This window comes from Nipponia nippon, unplaced genomic scaffold (genome assembly GCF_047370975.1).
Source record: "Nipponia nippon isolate SJK-2023a ecotype South Korea unplaced genomic scaffold, ASM4737097v1 scaffold_2, whole genome shotgun sequence".
In the NCBI taxonomy this organism is placed as follows: Eukaryota; Metazoa; Chordata; class Aves; order Pelecaniformes; family Threskiornithidae; genus Nipponia; species Nipponia nippon.
The window spans coordinates 12648567-12668065 of record NW_028262336.1 but is presented as its reverse complement, the minus strand read 5'-3'; the positions used below and the strand labels follow the sequence as shown (position 1 = coordinate 12668065).

Below are 19499 nucleotides of genomic sequence, written 5' to 3'. Positions count from 1 at the left end.
ATTTCATCACATCAATTTTTTATCTGTCCCCAACAAAAACAATACCTTCTGAGAACCACCTCGGTTTGAAAATTATGCATTGCAATACACATTTACCAGAAGAACAGAAAAGAAGGAACATCTTTATTTCACTGAAACATAGGTCAAAACAGACAGCAAGATTTACAAACAAGCAAACAAACAAGATCAAATCCCCAACTAAATAAATGCTGCTTCTTATGATTAGGGATTTAGCTTTGCTGTCAGGGACTTTTTCAAGAGTTACTGTCCTAAGGACTAGCACACTCTGGCACACTTTCTGCCAGCAAACCATATTCAATACAGAAGGAAAGGAGAGGATTCTCATAAGGCCCAGACCTGATCCCAGACAGCCTGTGTCCTTCAGGGACTGCTTTTCTAGGACCAAAGTCTGGGCAGGCCATTTACATCACTCCAACCTTTGAAGCGTGCTACCGTTCAGCATACCTTTGCCGCAGACAGGAGCACCTGCTTCCACCGACAGGCAGCAGTGACCTTCTCATGTTGCCACGTGGGAGGCAAGCGGACAACATGGTGCAGGTCAGGGGGCCCCAAAAGAACACAACCTTTCACATGCTAGCCTAAAAACATTTTAAATTGGTATTGTAGTTTCAGAACCAAGCGACTGGAAGTTTTAGCAGCTGTCATTCACTTTTCGTTCCAAATATAAATGCAGAGCTAGTCGAAGCTCGTTGCCAGACATAAATCAAGACACTGTAGCAGGCTGAGAACATGTCTATTCCTCAGCCGTGAGCAGATCACAAGCTACAATTACTGCATCACATGGAGGACACCCATTTCTCTTTAATGGCATAGAAGCATTGGACCATATAACATACATATGCGGGACTTGAAAGAGAAATACAAGGTCAAGCCTGCAACTAGACTGCAATAGGTCCTGTAATTTAGACTTATGTGTAACATCGCCAAGGCTGTAACTAACATTCTTCTGTTCTAGGCAAACACGTATTGAAGAGAGATGAGGTCCTACAGTCGCAAAGTAAATCTGAGCTATAAAAACTGACCTACAAGCAGTAAATCTGTGAGCAGTGTTATTTTTGTCCTTCATCTCTGTCTCTTCTTCCCAGCCGTTAGAGTAATCTCTTCCCCTAGAAAACACCTGCCAGGAGAACAGCAACACACAGTGGCATCCAAACCACGTATGTAGCAAGCTGCCTGCTATCAAACAGAATAGCTGAGTTCCCTCTGCCTCTCCTGTCCCTGCTGGGCTTGAGAGCGAGGGCAGAAGAGCGAGAGCACGCACTGATTTTTGGTATTTCTGTATGCCCTCCTTACACAGTTGTTGAATTTTCACCAAGCTTTAGTGAAATTCTACATTCTCACACATCTAACTGAATTTGTACATCAGCTCAAAGCAGAGATCGCTGATCTTGGAGACAGGTGAAACACATAACCCTCCTCTATTTCCACAGATGCCTTTAACATAATTTTTTAGCAGTTGTTAAAAAAAGATAAATCTGAAAGTGTAAGGTAGGCCTCTGTATAACAGCACAACTGAGTAACTTAAAAAACAAGGACGTTCAAATCTCATTATTCCCCAGGACACTATTTTCCCTCTGACTTGTTTTTTCCCCTCTCCCCCCCAGAGGAAGGGACAGGGGCCAAGGAGAAACGACAAGCACAGACCTAATTCAGTGACTGACCAAGGCACCCGTTCAGAAAATGTTGTAACTCTGTATTGCAGTACAACTAGAGCATTGAAAACATTTGAGCAGCTGCAGACACACAGCTGGTTGAAAGTTTCTCTCTAAGCACGTTTTAATTTGATATGAAAAGTATGGTACCATAAATCTCTTAGCCCCATTGAATAACAGAGTGTCCAAGAGAGCAGGTAGCCAAAATTAACATAAAAATGAAACCGCAGGAGGCAGTTCTTCTAAGGCCTATCCAGCTAGGTTTTTTTGTGAACACTGCTTTGTTTGCACTTAGTGTTGATGCAAGAGAGAATAAGTTAGCTAAACTGAAACTACATGAAACACTTAATACCATTTAACTCAACCCCCCCCCCCAAACCAAAAAAACAACAGCTGAAGTGTGTAATACAAAGCCAAACAACAGAAGAGACAGAGCAAGTAGAATACTTGAGAAGATAAAAATACGTGTATATAAAACTGCATTAGTACAGCTCAATATACACTGAATAAGAGCACTTGTTTATTAGGAAACAAGTTGAATAAGCTTTGGTCTATTGCAGAGTTTAATCCCAAACACAGGAAAGCACGCCTCACCATTTTCTTCCCTTCTAGGAGGCAGAATAGTTTGTTTCACAAGTTAAGTCTCAAGTAGTTTGATTTTCTGACATATCTGAAACGAAAATATTGGTAAGGACTAGGGAGAGTTGAGGGCAGCTGGTAATGCTTTTGTGTCTTTTTAATGAAAACTATTACCTGCTTCTTCGGTATTACATGCTAATCAAGCTTCCTGCCTCGCTAGAAAAGCTTGTTATTTACTCCTTGCACTTGAATGACTACAGCTAACTCCTCAGCAGGAGTTGATGTTACGTAGTTTAAGCATTACACGTAAGACAAAAACCTCGAGGTGCTTATTCAACTTGTATTGTTTGATCAAAATCAACAACACAAGCAGCTGAGTTGCTCGGTTAGTGTCTAGAGCTCCCTTGTACCGTGACAGCAGTGTCAGCCCCAACATCTCCATACTACACTCAGTGACCGGCGAGCCCAGAAGTCATTTTCAGACCTGCCAAGAGTGAAAGACAGTAAGACTGCTAACAACTTAAGCTGAGGGCTACCAAAAATAATTCAGTGTAGATTAAGGTATTCAGAGAAAACCAACCCACTCAGGCAACACAAGACAGAGTAGGTAAATCTGAAAGCCTAAGACACTGAACATTCCGTGCAAATCAAGCTTATTGTTGAGGAAATGTATGTTATACATATATGTATAATATATATAGAATAGTATATAATCACTATAGTGTGTGTATATATACTATAGCGATTATATAGTATATAATCACAAAACATACTTTGTATTTGGCAGCACATTAGAAGTCCGTAAAAGAAGAAAAAAACAGAACATACGAATTCATTACAAAGGATTTTAAAAATTTGCACCGTGTAGAGCTTTCCAAATGTTCAATACCTTAATTTAATACAGTATTTCTACAGAGGAAAGAAATACTTTTTTTTAAACATGGTTAATATTGAAAATAATTCACCATCTAGGCATCTACTGGCAAAGATGAAAGAGATGACACAGGCATTAACTCAGGGGACAAAACATAGCACCGAATCGGAATGACATCATAATATGTCACCATTACGTTATTCAAGATTGTCAAAACTTTCTGATAGGTCATGACCTAGTCATGGGTAGGATGTAAATCTCCCTGGTTATCATCCTTCCCTTCTTTCAGGTGTTTGAACCTGCCAAGTTGACAGGGCAGAACACAAGGAAAATGCTATGCTTCCAAAGAGAAATACCAATGGAACTACATGGCTTTAGTTAGAGGAAAGTTAGAGCAAAAAGTCTCTCTGCATAAGGTCTACCTCAGAGCCACCTCTTCATATTTAAGGAATATAGACTGAATTTACAAAATGGTAAGTGAACACAGAGAGAAGGGCACTAGCATTCATTGAATTTCAAAATACTATCTGGAATACTGTCTCTATGTATCATCTATGTATCTCTGAGTACCATCTCTGCCTTTGCATTTATGCTTTATGTAGCAAATTTTGGGTGTACCTGTAATGTAAACGCTACCACTAATCTCCATTTAGCAAGCAGAGAAGGAAAACAGAGAACTACAAGTGGCACACAAAAAAACACAGAACACCTCCCTAGGATTAAGTTTCAGTAATGCTGTGGTTTGAGCATCCGATGCTGTGGTTTTGTATCCTCAAGAATTGTGTCCACCCTGTTCTGCTGCCTTCTCCCACCTAATGTTATTACAGCAGAATAATGGGGGAAAAAAAACAATAAAAGAACACCACCAGACAACCAAACCAACTAACCTCAAAACTACTCACACAACTGCTCCCCTTCACATTTGTTTTCAGCTACCTTGCTCTAAGGCATTGTAACAAAAAGACCTTGCCCATGAAATACCAATTATTTAATAAAAGCTAAGGTGAAGCTTTGAATGAATACAATGCAATTCTTTCAAGAGAAATACACAGCTACAGTTTAAGCAGACATATAGACTTTTCCCTGTCTGAAGTCCTACAGTTAATTACTTTTTTCCAACTTTTTTTTCCATTAAGAGACAAAGCAATCTAAGAAATGAGTCAAAAGTGGATTAAAAAAAATTGTCATAGGTAGGCTAAGAGCAGAAAGTTTTGAAGTAACCTAATTTTGATTTGACTGTGTCGTTAAAACTCACAAAATCTATTTTTCAGGTTTTATTAGATGCAAGTCACATGAATACATATAAAGAGGACAACTGTTTAACAGTACATAAATATGAACACAGCTCAACCTTCAGGAATGGAAGTGGTTGAGCAACTTGCGTAAGTTATCTGAACTAATTTTTCTCAAAAGTAAAATACATATTCAAGAGGTTTTTTAAACCTTAAGAAAGTAGTGAACTGCATATTCATACCGACAGGAAAAAGTCTGCTTCCTTCAGAAAGAGAAATACTTGGGAACAAGTTTTCATTGAATGTTATAATTCCTCAAACAAGTATCCTGAGCTAGATTGACTGAATTAGGGAATCAGTACACTTGAATTAGAAGGTGTGCATCTAAACCACAGCCATCTTTTTTTACTCTCACACCACAATTCAAATTTTTTACATCACAGCTTCTTGGGCTTTGCAGTATTGAGGCCTAAATAAAACTGTAGTTCACAGGAACTCATCTGAAATTTAGGGTTTTTTTGTTTTGTTGTTGGTTTGGGGTTTTTATTTCAGTTGGTGGGTTTTTGTTTGTTTGTTTGGTTTTTTTTAAATTAAAACCCACTACCTCAGCAAAGCTCCATACAACGTACTTCTACTGACAATGTACTTCTACTGACAATGCTAACACTGAAAACAACGAACCTTCTAGAAATACCTTACCCCCAGGAGCTTTAGTCTTTTAAGGTAGCAATAGTGATGCCATTTACACTTAAAATAGTAAAGCCAGAAAAAACTATATACTTTTGACTGACGTATCATATTAAGGCTAGCCTGAACTAATTCCAGCCTCTCACCTAAATAAGTTCCCCTCTCTCTCTCATGTATGAATGGCACCATATTTTTGGACAAAAAACAGGTAATAGTCACATTTCGAATTAAATCCATTTACTATTGAATTCCAGGGATTTGCATTACAAGAATTATCCAACTATCAAATTTCAGTTAAAAGTTTTCAGGCTTGCAATAGTGTACCTCAAATTCCTAACTCCGGAAGACGCTCTTCCTAATAATCTACAGTTCTCAAGTCATATTACAAAAGGCAGTGATGCCCTATGGTCCTGTACTCCCCACTTTAAAGAGGCTACTGTAAAAGAGTCACTGTATTGATCCAGTTTCAGTTTACACCAAGATTACGTATTTTTCCCTCAACAGTAGACCCACAAATTAACTATTACAAAAAGACGGCCTGGAGAAGAGGACATAAACCCTACTGATAAGCATAGACAAGAGAGCTCCATCTGCACTTGGTTCTTAGAAGTTAACTTCTTCCTTATGTAGTACCCCAAGCACACCATCAGGGTGTGCCTTCCACTTCTGAATTTTAACAGTACTTAAAGAACAATAATAATTTATCTGAAGTCTTATTATGCTTCATGTTATTCACTATTTCTAATAACAATAATTCTAGTAAATAATGAAGTTCTATTTTGCCGTGCACAGATGGTTTCAGACATAAGATACAAGAATGCTACAGCAAAAGGACAATACCAAAAAGGTATCAAAGACATGGGAAAATAAAGTTTTACTGTACAGGCCAATAGTAATAAAAATGAATCAACATTTCAGTACAAAAGTGTAGGAAGCTTGCGAAAAAAGGTTTAAGTGGTGAAGGAGAGGTTCTGAACACAACACCAGCACTCCTTCACATTTTGGACTGTCTGTGCAAATGCAGCATTAACAAAACACCTGTATTTACAAAACAGAGGTAAAGAAACAGCAGATAAAGCTCAGTTCCTACTACGATAGTCACAGGCCTGGCATCATCTCGTTAAGAACAGGGTTTCTGCTACTCATGGAAAAGAGTCAGGTGTATAGTTCATGCACGTATGCTACTCTGCAGCTTATGCTAGTGTTGCCAGCTTGTCAATTAAATCATCAACGGTATTCACAAGAAGTTTTGTATCCTCCTTCTCACTCATCCGATGTTGGCCAATTTTGCGGAGGATAACATCCACATCTTTGCTCAAAACACGATCAGCAACTTGCATAGAGATCTGCCAAGGGACATCACCATCCTTCATGCCGTGAATGAGTCGTATGGGACATGTTACAGGAATAGGACTATTTAGCACACAGTGATTTTCTGCTTCTCTGATAAAGTCATACGTCACGGAGTAATACCCTTCCTCATTATACTTTGTTGGAAACTTCCATATACCTTTTTCTTCTATTTCTTTTTGTGCCTATAAAAAAAAGAGAGCAAAGAATAGACAAGACAGATGTTACGAGTTCTTTAGAGTGCCTCAACCTATTTCTGTTCTAAATGCAGTAAAACTTCCCCAGGCATAAAATTTCACTTTGTCCATTTTTATTAGCAGAGAAGGTATATTCCTGTTTGCCTTCCAGCATCTGAGAAGACAAAAGCCCTACCATGTCACAGAAGCTACTCTGCACGTCTCTCCTGCAAATTAATCTAGTTCGGATTCACCAATGAAATTAAGTTTCTCAGCCAGAATCTATCAGAAAGAAAAAGATGTACAGCCACAATAAACAGTAAGCCTCTCTGGCTTCAATCAGTTCCCTGAACCTCAAACAAGGAGAATCCTAGGAAAAAGGAATTTTCCAGTGATCATTCTTTTCGGTCTTTGCCACAATAGCTGTGTCTAAAAACTGTATTTCCAGAATCTTACCTTAGTCTTAAGTAGCAATACTGACACTACACAGTATCTAACAAAAAAAAAAGAATTCAGGAAAATATTTTAATTATTCTGAAGTATGAGCTATTTAGCGTCATGCTTATTTGTCACGTTATAACACCTGATTTTCTTTCCTGAAGACTGGACATTATCATCAGAAATTTATTATCATCATTATCATCAGAAAGAGACTTCCCCCCACCTAAATCTTGTAGTCTTCACAAACACAGTAATCTGAAGAACCCCCCTTCTACACAGACAACCTGTGTCAGTTTCATCTCGTCCAATGTCATCTCAATTGCTTTAGCAGCTACTTCTCCATCCTTGAAAGCCCAATGATCCAATTTGAATGCAAATGTAAGATATTCAACACTGAAATCTAATGGACTGCTGAACTGCAGGCATCCGACTTCATGTCCTATATGCCACAGTAATAATATCAACACATTCTGGGCAGCGTTCATACTAGCTTCATACTAGAAGCACAGTATGTTGCAGACTTTTAGATTAATGTAAATTTTCAGCTTACCTTCACCACAAACACAGAAAAATTACTGGAAAACTTGCAGGAAAAGGAAAAGTACAGTTTGAACAAGAGAATGTCTTAAATACTTGATAGATTTTTTTTTTTTTTTTAGATTGCACAAAAGCCAGCCATCAGCATTTACCTCAATGGAAAGCTTCTTAAAAGTTGTTACAAGATGGTCTGCTGCTACAGCTACTCCAACTAGAGCAGCTACTTTATCTGGGCGTGCTATTGCAGCATGAAGCATCAGCCATCCACCCAAGCTGGAGCCCACCAGAATCTTAAAAGAGAGAAAATAAGAGATTATTCTACAGGAAACAGCTAACTTTCTTTTTCTTTTACAAAGCATCAGTTTTCATTTTGTTTAACTACTTCAACCTTGGGCATAATCCTGCTGTCCTTACCCAGGCAGAACTGCTGTCACCTCCAGTGGAAATTTTGCCTGAGTAAGCACCACAGGATCTGGTATTTTATTATTCTTTTTGTTTGGCATGGCTGGTTATTGCTGTCTGAGACTGAAACACTGTAAACAAAATGAGAGTTGAAATAATTCAGTATCACATGCATACTTTATGTTTCCTTCTTAAAATAAATGCACATGGTAAAGGCTCAGTGCAGCAAAAGAGGTCAACAAAAACACTTCATAATACAAAATTGTTTTCAACACTATACTAGGTATTTCCAGGTTGCAGGAGATTTAATGTTTCTCACAGTCATTTCTAAAGTAACTGAAAAAGTCAAACACTGCTTCTGCTGATTTTTTTTAAGCTATTTTATCGTATAGAATATATTAAATTGTAACATTCCCGCAAATCCTTTAATTAATGCATCAGCACTGGGACAGTGACACGCTTTTTCATGTAGAGGGCTGCGCCACACTGGAACAGCTCCCTGTTCCCTGTCAGGTGGGACCTCCACCATGAGGCTTTCTCAGACTCCCCGGGACCACAGCCCTGCTCTGAGCAGGAGGCTCTAATAAACAACCTCCAGGAAGTCCTGCCAAACCATGTTTCCATGATTTTGTGATCTACCTGCTTGCAAAAGAGGTCCTACAAATATGACCTCTCAAATGATTCAGCTTGACAGTGTGCAGGTGTAAGCTGTTAAATAGAAGCTACTGTTGACCAGAGCCATTATGGCGTATTTTTGATTAACGTTCTACCTTGAGGACAAAAAGCATTCTATATTTAAGAATAAAATATAACCTGCGGTCCATCTGTAAGTTCATCCAGTACAGACAGAACATCTTTTCTCCACTTCCCAATTGTACACTCCTCAAAGTTACCATCTGAACTTCCACATCCTGTATAATCAAATCTGAAAAAGTAACCAAAGTCAAACGCATAGTACTGTCTACCGCAACACAGAAGCTAACTAAACAGCACCGTTTAATCAAATTAAGCAGGGGACAAGATATCGCATTGGATATTTTCTTACTTGGTCCTGCATATCACTAGCACCAAAAATCATATGAAAAGAGGTTTAAATACAACAGGTACAATTAAGTGATGCAGTGTTCTCTTACCATTTGATATAACAGTACCCATATTTACCACGACATTTCCCACACAAAGAATTTCCCTTACAGCCAAAACACAACATATTTCAATTTTAAAGGTATTTTTAAAATGTACTCTCTTTCAAATGCTATTCCCAACTACAAAGACTTTGGAAACGCAGCATGCAACCTAGTCTATCAAAGGAGAGGATCTCCAAGCACGTGCATGTTCCTCTAAGCCCACAGAAGGCACTGGATAGCTTCATAAGCTTTGGCAGCTACGAAGCACACTTACAGTGACAATTCACAGAAATTAGAACTCCAGGTCCTAAAACTAAAATTTCTAAGGTTTTCTTTTCTTTCTTTTTCAATTTTGTGCCTATAGCCTTAATGTAACACACAGAATTGGCTAGACTACAGAAATTTATCAGAGAATTTTCTGAATTACTTTCAGATTACATTCTCCTGATTTACCTCAGTCTCTCTACAGACAGAAAGCCTACATTTGAAATGGAAGAAAGACACTTCTTTGCTTGTGTACAGCCCAGCATGCATTCCAAACCAAATGCCAAGGTTTACATATTTTTATTAAAACCCCTTCCCCCAACCCCTAACACTTGTTTCATTTTCTCAATAACAATGCTCTGAATGTACCTGATGAAGGCATGACCTAGAGAGTTGCAGAAATCTTCAAGGGCAGTTGCTTTCTGACCATTCATATTTGAATTAAAGCCTGGAAGGAAAACCACCCCTGGATTCCTGCCTTTTAGTTTATGATAAGCAAGATTTGGTCGATCTGGTCGAGTAAGAAAGCTGACTGACGATTTCAGCCTGCAAACTAATGAAAAGAGCTATTTAGTACAATCATCATGATAACCTTTGCAGACATACTAATATTTTATAAAATTAGGATTCAGGAAATACGGGCATGTTATGTGAAAATAAGATACTTTAGCTCAAGAGAAAAGAAAAAAAAAAAACCTATCTCCTATACTCTTCAATAACTAAATAGTATTGATCAGCCTGGTAGGGAAAGCTGGAATTCATTCTCAAATCACTAAATGCCAACCATGTAAGGAGTTCACTCCGCAATTAGCGAAGTGGCCGACTGAAGCCAAATGGTAAGATTTCCTATACTTCATTTGTACTCGTGTTTTATACCATCTTGAATATATTTACTCATTTTACATTAAATAAGATTTCTCATCGGCTTAGTTTAACTTTTTATTTTTTCTTTTTGTTTTTCCAGACTAAATTCCAAAAATATAATTTTGGGACTAAAGTACTGTGTGCAATGGTAAGTTTACAAGTACATGAGGTGACATTTTTTTTTAGTTCAGGACAACAAACCAGACACATTTGGAAAGCAAACACTAAGTTGGACTTTGTTATTCACATTAATAACCATCAAAAAATTGAGCTGGTTTCAAACAAGGAAAAAAAAAATTAACAAAGGAAATGCTAACTAACGAACAACTATGCTGAATCTCAACAGCTGCTACAGTATTTAATGCAAGTTTAGCAGTCAATTGTACCTCTGCTGTGGGTGAGGGTAAGTGATTTGTAGAGAGGTGTTACAGAGACTTAATCCACTCTATTATCCCACTCAGCAAAATCATCTGTTAAACTGAAAGCTCGGTCGAGACTTCTAAGACTCTGATACTCTTAATTCTTAGATTAGAAGACCGGTTCTTGAATACTGTAAATCAATAGCGGGGTACAAAAACTATGCAACCCCAAAATAATACATCAGGGCTTCCTAGTGGTACAATAACTGGATAAATACTGCAAAAACAGGCCATGACGATATCACACCACTTAACTGTTCCACAGCTTTGAGTTCTGTTTTCTCGCTACTGGGGAGATTACATTCAAGGGGTCTTGTTTGTTTGATTTTAAACTTGCATGTGCATGAGTAAATGTGGATGCATAAAAGATGCAGGATGCAGCTAGTGTTCAGCGCTCTCCTACAGTCTAACAGAAATTATACCATTTGAACTATAGATTAAAACCATTAAATCCTTCCTGAAACAATGGGACAGTTCTTTATCCTACTGATGCATCAATTATTATAAAGGGGAATAAATCCCACAGTAAAGGTAGGTTTATTCAGATGCATCCACGCTGTAGCTTTTGGTTTGTGTGTACGTCTATCAGTAAGCCAGTTATTTCTTCACCTGCCAGTAACAGAGCAGATACAGCAAGAAGTGCTAAACTTGACAGAAAAAGAATCAGAGTATTTTTCTCCCCCTTAAGCCCTGATAACCATCTCTGAAGTCACTGGTTTTCCATCCTGCAGCACTCTGGAGGTGCCCTCAAACTGTTTTGACACAGGGCAGGCTTTAAACTGCAGCTACAAGACACAACCGCTGTCTAAGCTATTCCACAGACTAGTATTCCGCATTTAACAAGTTACTGTAAGTGCATCAGCAGCGATCCTAACCTGAATAATGCAAAACCCTAAGCAACCGCCCCAGCCAATCCAAAAGCAAGGCTCCCTGGAGTTACACTCTCAGACTTCCCTTTAGACAAACATCAGTAACTGAGCAGCTACCCAGTAACTTCTCGTGATTTCTGTGAAAGACCCTGGTTCGGGCAGGGAAGCACTTCTAAAGGGTGCAAGGTGGTACTCGGCATTTATAAGAGCAAGTTATGGACAGCAGGACTACAGGAAGACCACAGGTCCCTGGCCTAGTGCTACGGAACTCTCTTCATATGAGAAACACTGCAGTTTTAACTGTGTTATGACCAACAGAAACTGTGATTGAGACAAGCCCTATATGTCAAAGCCAAAGCAATCCTCCAAACGACCTTGGGAATGCTCCCGCACTGTGACCTACCCGCTGCCAACAGCGGCAGCGGATGAACACAGCTCTGGCAGAAAACGGGCTCAACATTGCCTGCGCTTTGTTTTCATGCAATCGCCTATGCTACAGGAGTAAGGCGGCCACCAGTTCCACCAGCAGGAACTGCTGCTTAGCCCAGTCTCAGACCACCTAATGGCACACCGAGTAACCAGCTATTCTGATCACACCATCACTCTAAACACACAGAAAGAAAAAAAAACAAATCAACAGAAGGCCACTGTATTCATGTCTTTATGCAGATACAAAACGTGCACCCTTAGTGGCAAGTAAGCTTCACTCACGTCTACACTGAGCGAGGTTCGTTACCTCATCAAGAGCAGCCGTCCGTCAAACTTAAGGCAGTGAATAAACTCAACAAGTCAGACACGCACCGCGTCTAGAAGAGCAAGAAGGGGCGCTATGTGTCTGGGCAGAGGATCACCTCACTCAGAAGTGGACGCCAGCAAAGCTGTTCAGGTGCCCGGTGAAGCCCCACACACCCAGCAAGCCAACTGGCCCACTGCCTCCCATTTCCAGTGCCTCAGGAAGCAGCACCGGGAGGAGGAGGAGGAGGAAGAGGAGGAAGAGGAGGAGGAGGAGGAGGAGGGGGGGGGGGGGAAGCTTACAGCAGCTGAACACGGGTGGCAAGCAGCTGCTGTGGGCAGCACCCGCCTCCCCTGCGCACCCACCCCCAACGGCGCCCGCAGGCTCGGGCAGGAGCGGGGTGTCGCCTCCCCGTCCCACCCCCACGCCGGCCGCCCCCACGGAGACACGGCGCTGAAGGGGAGGAGGGGCGCCACCTCCTGCGGCCCGCCCCGCGCTCTGCCGACAGCAAAGACCTCCCCGCGGCCGGTACGCGCGGCCTGCACACCCGCCACCGACCCGCGTCCTCCCCCCTCTGAGTGGCTGGCTGGCACCCCCTGCTCCCCGGGCTCCCGGGCCGGCGGCGGAAGAGCAGCGCCGGAGCGCCCGCAGAGGTGCCCCGGGGCCCTTCCCTTACCCGGGAGCCCCAGGGCCGCCCTCAACGGCGACAGCACCAGGGCCGATGGGCGGCCGCCGCCCCGCACCAAGCCCCGCAGCGCCATGGCCGCGCACGGCCGGCGGCCCCCACTGCGCAGGCGCCGCCCGCGGGGCCTCCCGCCTGCCCGGGCCGGGCGGCGCGCAGGCGCCCTTGGGGCCGCGGGGGGGCCGCGGGCTGGCGCGGAACGGTGCAATTAACGGCGTGTGCGTATTTGTGACGTGGGAAACAGAGCTTTGTCAATAAAAGCGCTTAATGAGCATTTCCCCAGGTGCGTGCGTATGCTGGAGGGGGGGCGCTCCTCGAAGGCCTCTCTGTACCCGACGAGGCTGGCAAGACCCAGTGGGGAAACCTACGTACTTCAGGCTGCCTGTATATACGTGTATAAACTGCTAATAAGGTACGCATTTTATAACGTAGATACAATGTAACGCACACTAGTTACCCGGCCGTTACGGATGGCCAGAAAGGACATTTCAAAGCCCATCGCCTCTCCCGCAGCGTCGGGGCTCGGACGTCCCTGGGCCTGCAGGGCCTTGGAACCAGCCCGTGCCTCCTTACCCATCTCCGCTGGGCCTCATTTCCACAGGCCCGGTAGCCGAACCACGGCTTTCCTTCCAGAAGATCTTCACGCACTCTACCTCTTACAATACAGGCCCCGCGGAAAGGAAGAAAACAACGTGAAGAGAGGTTAGTGCCTGCAAAGGCATTTTCCCAGGCAAGTGCCAGCCCAGCCCCTGCCAGCAGCTGCAGGTTGAGAGACGCAGCGGCTGAGGGTTTTAAGACACAGCCTAGGTGGCTGGCCATTGCCCGAGGTCCTTCAGGGTAAGCGGGTACTTGGCTCCCATGGGGGTAAGCTTGGAGAGCTTGCAGGCTGATCACAAAAGATGGTGCCTACTGCTGTGCTGTGCTTACCTGGTCTTGACATCCACTACCACAAAACCGTCCACGCTATGTGCTGATGACAGCAAACCTGGGGGAAAAGCCATAAAACTGCATGGGCTTCTACACTGACCTAACGCTTCCTGCAATTTAAGTCATGTCGAAGTCAAGTATTGGGAAAACTGGGAAACCCTTAAACTTCAGCAACTTGTTTTGCAGTTAAACAAAAAAATTGTCTACATCCAAGGCTGGTGATAAATTTTCCAAACAGGGTCACAAAAAATGAGAAACGTATTATATTGTGTGCACACAGTAAACAGACTACGCTCCTAATTTCACTGCCATCTGAAAGATTATTTTCCATAGCTCTTTTATGGGGAAACACATGGAATGGTTAGATTAAGCAATACTAAGAAATACAAAATTGCTTGCACAACTGTATACGACTATTTAAAAGATAAGCAGAAATGTCTCAAGATGAAGCAGCAAGTGAATACTTAAAACGTATATTTTTAAAAATGTTTATTGAAATGCCTTCATTGCATCATGCAGGATACAAAAATCATTATTAGAAAACCTTTATAACCATACTTAGGAGTAAAATCAAGATACATCAGGGAAAAATAATAATTATATAAACCAAAGCAATTTATTTCTGATAGTGTTTTAAATCATTAGATTACAAGCTGTGATCTGCACAGATGATAGTTATCTTGCGATAACGGTCCCTTCTTTCATGATTCAAGTCGAAACTGATGTTCGTCGTGCTAGAGCAACCACATCACCTGTGTATACCACAAAAAATTCAACCTGTTCGTTACAGATACAGGGTTTAAAAAGCATAACAAAAATATTCTGCCAGCATACTTCTATTCTGCTTTCAGTTTTTTATTTGTTCCATCAAAAGCCATTAACTTTTCATCAAGAAAAAAAAAAAGCCTAATGTGCTTTCTTCTATTACACAAACCACATAGCACATAAGTTTGCTTACTGAAATAGAACCTCTTTACAGTCATATTATAAGAGACTTTCTTGAAGTTCAGTTCAATTAAATAATTTATGTTTTTGCAATATTACTCAAGGACTTGGAAGTGATTTTAAAATGGGAGACCATTGCACCCTTAGTATTTTTTTCTTGTTTTAGGAGTCTCAATCTCTGCTACTTAAAATTTTAATGTTTTTTTATTCATACACTGCTTAGCATAAACTCTTAGAACTTGCCTCTCTCTTTTTATTTGACAGCATTATTCTGTGCAGATATGTATTTTAAAAAACCAAAACTCTCCAGGGCCGAAAACTTGTCTCCAAAGAATTTAGATAGGTAGAGATTTTGATGCTGGCTTCAAGGGGACCAATGTTTGAGAGGTTTCCATGGAGCATTCACTTGGCACAGAGTAAGGTTAGAACCATACTGGGACCTTACTACATAAAAGAAAATTGCTGTAGAGTCTAGAATCAGCTCATTCTATTTAACGGGGAAGATTAAAAAAAACCAACCTTCCTTATGAGGAAGTTAATGCATATGTTTCCATTTCACATCCTTGTGGAAAAACAGATCTTTATAAAGCTATCCTTCTCTTTTTTTGTTGAGCTCCATAGATGCAAACTTTAAACATACAGTTGGTGCCTCTGAGTATTTGAACACACAGAATATCATAACAATTTAATTCTTTCAGAAGTCATGAAGAGTTTTGGCACTGTCCCCTTACAGAAAGTTAGGTACAACTAACAGTTTGAAAACATTATGATAAGGGAAGCGTATAACTCTTTGGCTCCGTTGTAATAGTTAACTACTAAGGCACGAACTGTGTGTACCTTAGGGTTGCTTTTTTGTTTATATTTTTATAAAATACTTGACTAAAAGTTTTAAAAAGTCACCTAATCATCTATAAATGTCAAATGCTGCATATTAAAATATATGCTTATTACACCTTTTTGTTCCATTACTAGAATTTTTGCATACTGATTAGAACACACACATGTGTAAACCGTTTAGTATGAGTTTATGAAGACATTCTCCGTATAAGAATTTGTAGAAAATTATCATTGAATCAAGATGCTGTAATTCAAATTGCCCGATTATCCATTTTGGAGCACTACGGTTCTCTCAACAGCTTTAGCTCTTTCATTCCTATAAAGATGAACTAAAACAAGTAACAAACCCCCTTTTCAATGCATTTGTAAAACCGTCTCATTCTGAGGTTTCGGGTGCACATCATAAGGAGGACATTTCAGAGTATTCACTGGCTTTTCAGATTTCACTGCTTCTGGCTAACTTCACGTTACGTTATTGCAGTATGCCCTATTGCCCCCTTTTATTATAACATGAAGTGGGTGTAGCCTTCTGCACCCGTAACAATAACATCCATCCATATCCTCATGGCTTCTGGCGACGGAGCAACCATATAGTATATCCGGTCGTGTGTCTTAACACTGAAAGTGAGCAACGGGTTGGGACTCTAAAATAAAACAGAAAGAAGGACAGCAACAGAATGAAATCAAAAGCCATTTATTGGCACCAGAAGGAAAATTACTTACAGGGAGATTTACGAGAGGGTTAAGAAGAAAGATAAAATGCAAAATGCTGCAGCACTGCATCCTGCACCGCAGCACTGGAAGCAGAGGTGTGTTTAAAGTGCGTGCATCCAGCATCAACACTTTCTACGACATATTTCCACTAGACTATTACACAGTAGCACCAGGCTCCAAATTGTGGTTTCCTTCCCCAAACAACTAACTCCCCCACTCTGTCCAGTGGTCAATACCACCTTGGCTTTCACAAATCCACCTGCCAAGGATCTATTCAGCTTGTTCACAGATCGTTTAAATTACAGAGGCAGGGAGTGCCATGAGCTGCAGGCGCCAGTTAACTCCCTCCCTGTGATAGATGCATACAGCCATCCCTTGATTTGCCAAAGCCACCGATTTCAGTGGTCTCACCACTAAGGAATTCCTCACAGCAAATCCCATGTGGGACCATCACTTGGCAGGTAGACGTTCTCTTCTCTCTGCCTTCATCAGTATAAAGAAACCCCAGTGCTAATCACTGATCTGGCTTCATCTTCCTTTTCCTCCGCTTCGGGGTTTTTTGTTTGTTTGTTTTTTAATAATGTCAGCTCTCCCTTGGACTTTACAGCAGCTACCATACTTTGGGTACTGCCACACGATACTCAGTTAAAACAACAGTAATAAAGTTTACCTTATATGCATTCTTTAGATGATCATAATAGACTTCTTCAATAGCTTGAAAATATATTACACCTTTTAATTTAGTTTCGTGTTTGTCTAAAATGGAAAAGAGAAAATGATTTTGAGAACTGAAATGAACAGCACTTCAAGAACCAAAAGCTTAATCTGCATTTCCATATATGTTCAGCTAATAAGTAACTGGATTAACACTTCTGCTGGTGAAATCCCACAGAAATCTTCAACCTTTCTTACAAGTTGGTCGGTTTTGTTAAGAGATGCATTTCCTACTTTAATGTGTTTTCTTTTCCACCTGGTTTCCAAGGAAATAAAGCTTTTGCAATTTCCTCATCTATTTGCAAGTCACTCTCTTCACTGAAGTGTCTAAACATTATGGCCAGTATAAGCCGACAGGAGGACAGGTGTCTCCGAGGTACATCCAGTCTTCCAACTCCATGAAAGCCAGCCAGACTTCACCTAGCTTGCAGGCTAAGACCTACAGTTTGCCTTCAAAGGAAAACTGTTATGATAAGCAAATTTGAAATACAATTTGCTAGCAAAAAGCTTTACCTTAGAACATCATTTGTGCTTGTACTTATTAAAAAATGCTTCTTCCCTGTTCATAATAATCTCCCTCAGTCTCAAGCTAATATTTATTACTTGAATGTGAGGTTAGCAGATTGTAGGCAAGTTTCTATGAGCTCTGACACATGGAAAAGTTTACAGGAGGTTAAAAGTTCCTGGACACCAGCTACAGCATCATAATGGTCTGTTTCCTCTCTCCTACTCCGACACCCAAGAAAAAAGCCAAATTAATTGGATGCAGTTTGCCCCCGTTGCAAACGGGACCTCCCCGTTTGCGTCAGAGCGCCGGAGGTAAGAACGCCTGAATGGACAGTCCCTCCAGGGAGGCTGCTAACAAGGAGCAGGTCGTTATCCAGTGGTACTGTGTTTCTGGTACCAATATCCCACTGCGGCAAAGCTGAAATACAGGGTGGGAGTCTTCTGGCTTAAGTTTTGATATCGACAATGGAGACACAGCTGACAACCTCCCGTAAATGGAAAGAAGCAGACACTTGTGGGGGGTCAATTCTCAACTATTTTAGACATCTTCTGCTATTGCCTTCTGTCCCAGCGTTAGCTAGTGAATCCCTAGGGCAAGGAGGATACAGACTGTGAACGTAACATCTTAACAGTCACAACTATGATGTTTCCCTACAGGGAACAGGGCAGATAAGCATCTACGGTACCCTCCATTTCCCTGCAATGGAAGGGAAGTTGTTAAATAATCCTGGAGGGTGTTACGAAGCATCACAACTGCATGTGATGCTGAAGAGCAAACTGCCTGCTGCTCCGAGTAGTTTTATATTGGGGAATATAATGCCCTCTGACCCCTAGTTGGTATCACCTTAACACTGAACAATCATGCAGAACATCTTTTTCAGTCCCGTGAGATATTCTGCTGTCATTTTGGACACTCGCAGAACTCAGCTTACATCCTTATCGGTAGCTGCAGGCCATTTCCAAAGCTTCATATGATGGCAAAAAGAAATCCCAGAGACCAAATGATACAGTGGGGGGGGACCAGTAGAACTACTGAGGTGTAAGATTACAACATTATAGTACACACTGTATTATGTAAAGTCTACTGTCTATGCAGTACAAGCAAACAGCGATCCACTCTCCTTTCAAGCCCACCCAGGGTCTTGGTTACAAGAGCATTTCAGGTACCCACAGGCTCCCATCGCTACCGTCTTTGTAGAGCTCCCTGTATGCTTCAGGTCAGAAAGTGCAGATGCTTCAGTCGCTGCACTAAATTGTCAGACTTTAGAGTAAGTTCTTTCTTCAGTACACTTGCAGAACTAAACCAACATACCAGTATATTCACTTAGAGTTCAATTACTCAATTTACAGCATCAATATTTATTTTGGAAGTCTACTACATATTTAAAGATCTAGATGGATCCTCACTGATGCAAGCAGCTGCATTTTTTGCACAGCTGGTACAGAATTCTCATGAAACTATGTTTGTTGGCCAGAGTCCTTGAGACATTATGAAAAGTTTTCTGTGGTAATTCAAATTGCATTATGGCAACTGTACTGCACTCAAAACTGAAACTGTTAACTATTAACATAACTACTAAAAAAAAAACCAAAACAAAACAAAATCAGTACCAGATGGGAACACTGCTGTATGTTACAGGCCTTGCTAACCAATAAGCCAGATGCTAAGAACAAAATACAAAAAAATATTGGTGACAGTCTTCATAGTATTACTGCAAACTAGTACAAAATATTCAGTGGGTATGTAAAGAATGAATGTAATGAATTCAAATATGTGTTTTAAAAAAGGTGGACTAAGCAATGCATAACCCTACCATCAATTTTAAGTTCCTTATGAGTTGCTGGAAAGCAGTAATGTCATAAAAGGAAATGGAACGGTTTGGGTGTTTTTTGTACTTCATGTTTTCTTCGGCTTCTTAGCAATGACAATCCTACATATGCCCCCT

General features: G+C 41.0%; 2 protein-coding genes across 7 annotated transcripts in view; both read right to left on the bottom strand.

The window, feature by feature from the left end:
* Positions 1-104: 104 nt before the first annotated feature.
* ABHD10 (abhydrolase domain containing 10, depalmitoylase) lies at positions 105-13026 on the bottom strand. The gene is made up of 5 exons (XM_087757165.1): positions 12904-13026; positions 9712-9895; positions 8765-8876; positions 7702-7839; positions 105-6580 (listed from the first exon to the last, which is right to left on the bottom strand). The coding sequence occupies exons 1-5, from the start codon at positions 12986-12988 to the stop codon at positions 6239-6241; spliced, it is 861 nt and encodes a 286-aa protein (XP_087613291.1). The 5' UTR covers positions 12989-13026; the 3' UTR covers positions 105-6238.
* Positions 13027-14310: 1284 nt separating this feature from the next.
* Positions 14311-19499, bottom strand: part of PHLDB2 (pleckstrin homology like domain family B member 2) — a 70373-nt gene continuing 65184 nt past the window's right edge. For all 6 annotated transcript variants that reach the window (XM_087757227.1, XM_087757231.1, XM_087757233.1 and 3 more), the window contains 2 exons: positions 17003-17088; positions 14311-16262 (listed from right to left, as the gene is read on the bottom strand). In XM_087757227.1, the coding sequence (XP_087613353.1) occupies positions 16122-16262; positions 17003-17088 (227 nt within the window). In that variant the 3' untranslated portion in view covers positions 14311-16121. The remainder of the gene's footprint in view (positions 16263-17002; positions 17089-19499) is intronic.

Bases quoted from the DNA above. Each gene is read 5' to 3' on its own strand.
- ABHD10 (XM_087757165.1), bottom strand. From the start codon at position 12,988: ATGGCGCTGCGGGGCTTGGTGCGGGGCGGCGGCCGCCCATCGGCCCTG. The intron at 9,896-12,903 runs GTAAGGGAAGGG...TCTTTTCATTAG, and splicing joins GGCGGCCCTGGGGCTCCCGG to TTTGCAGGCTGAAATCGTCA. The intron at 6,581-7,701 runs GTAAATGCTGAT...TTTTTTTTATAG, and splicing joins TTAAGAAGCTTTCCATTGAG to GCACAAAAAGAAATAGAAGA.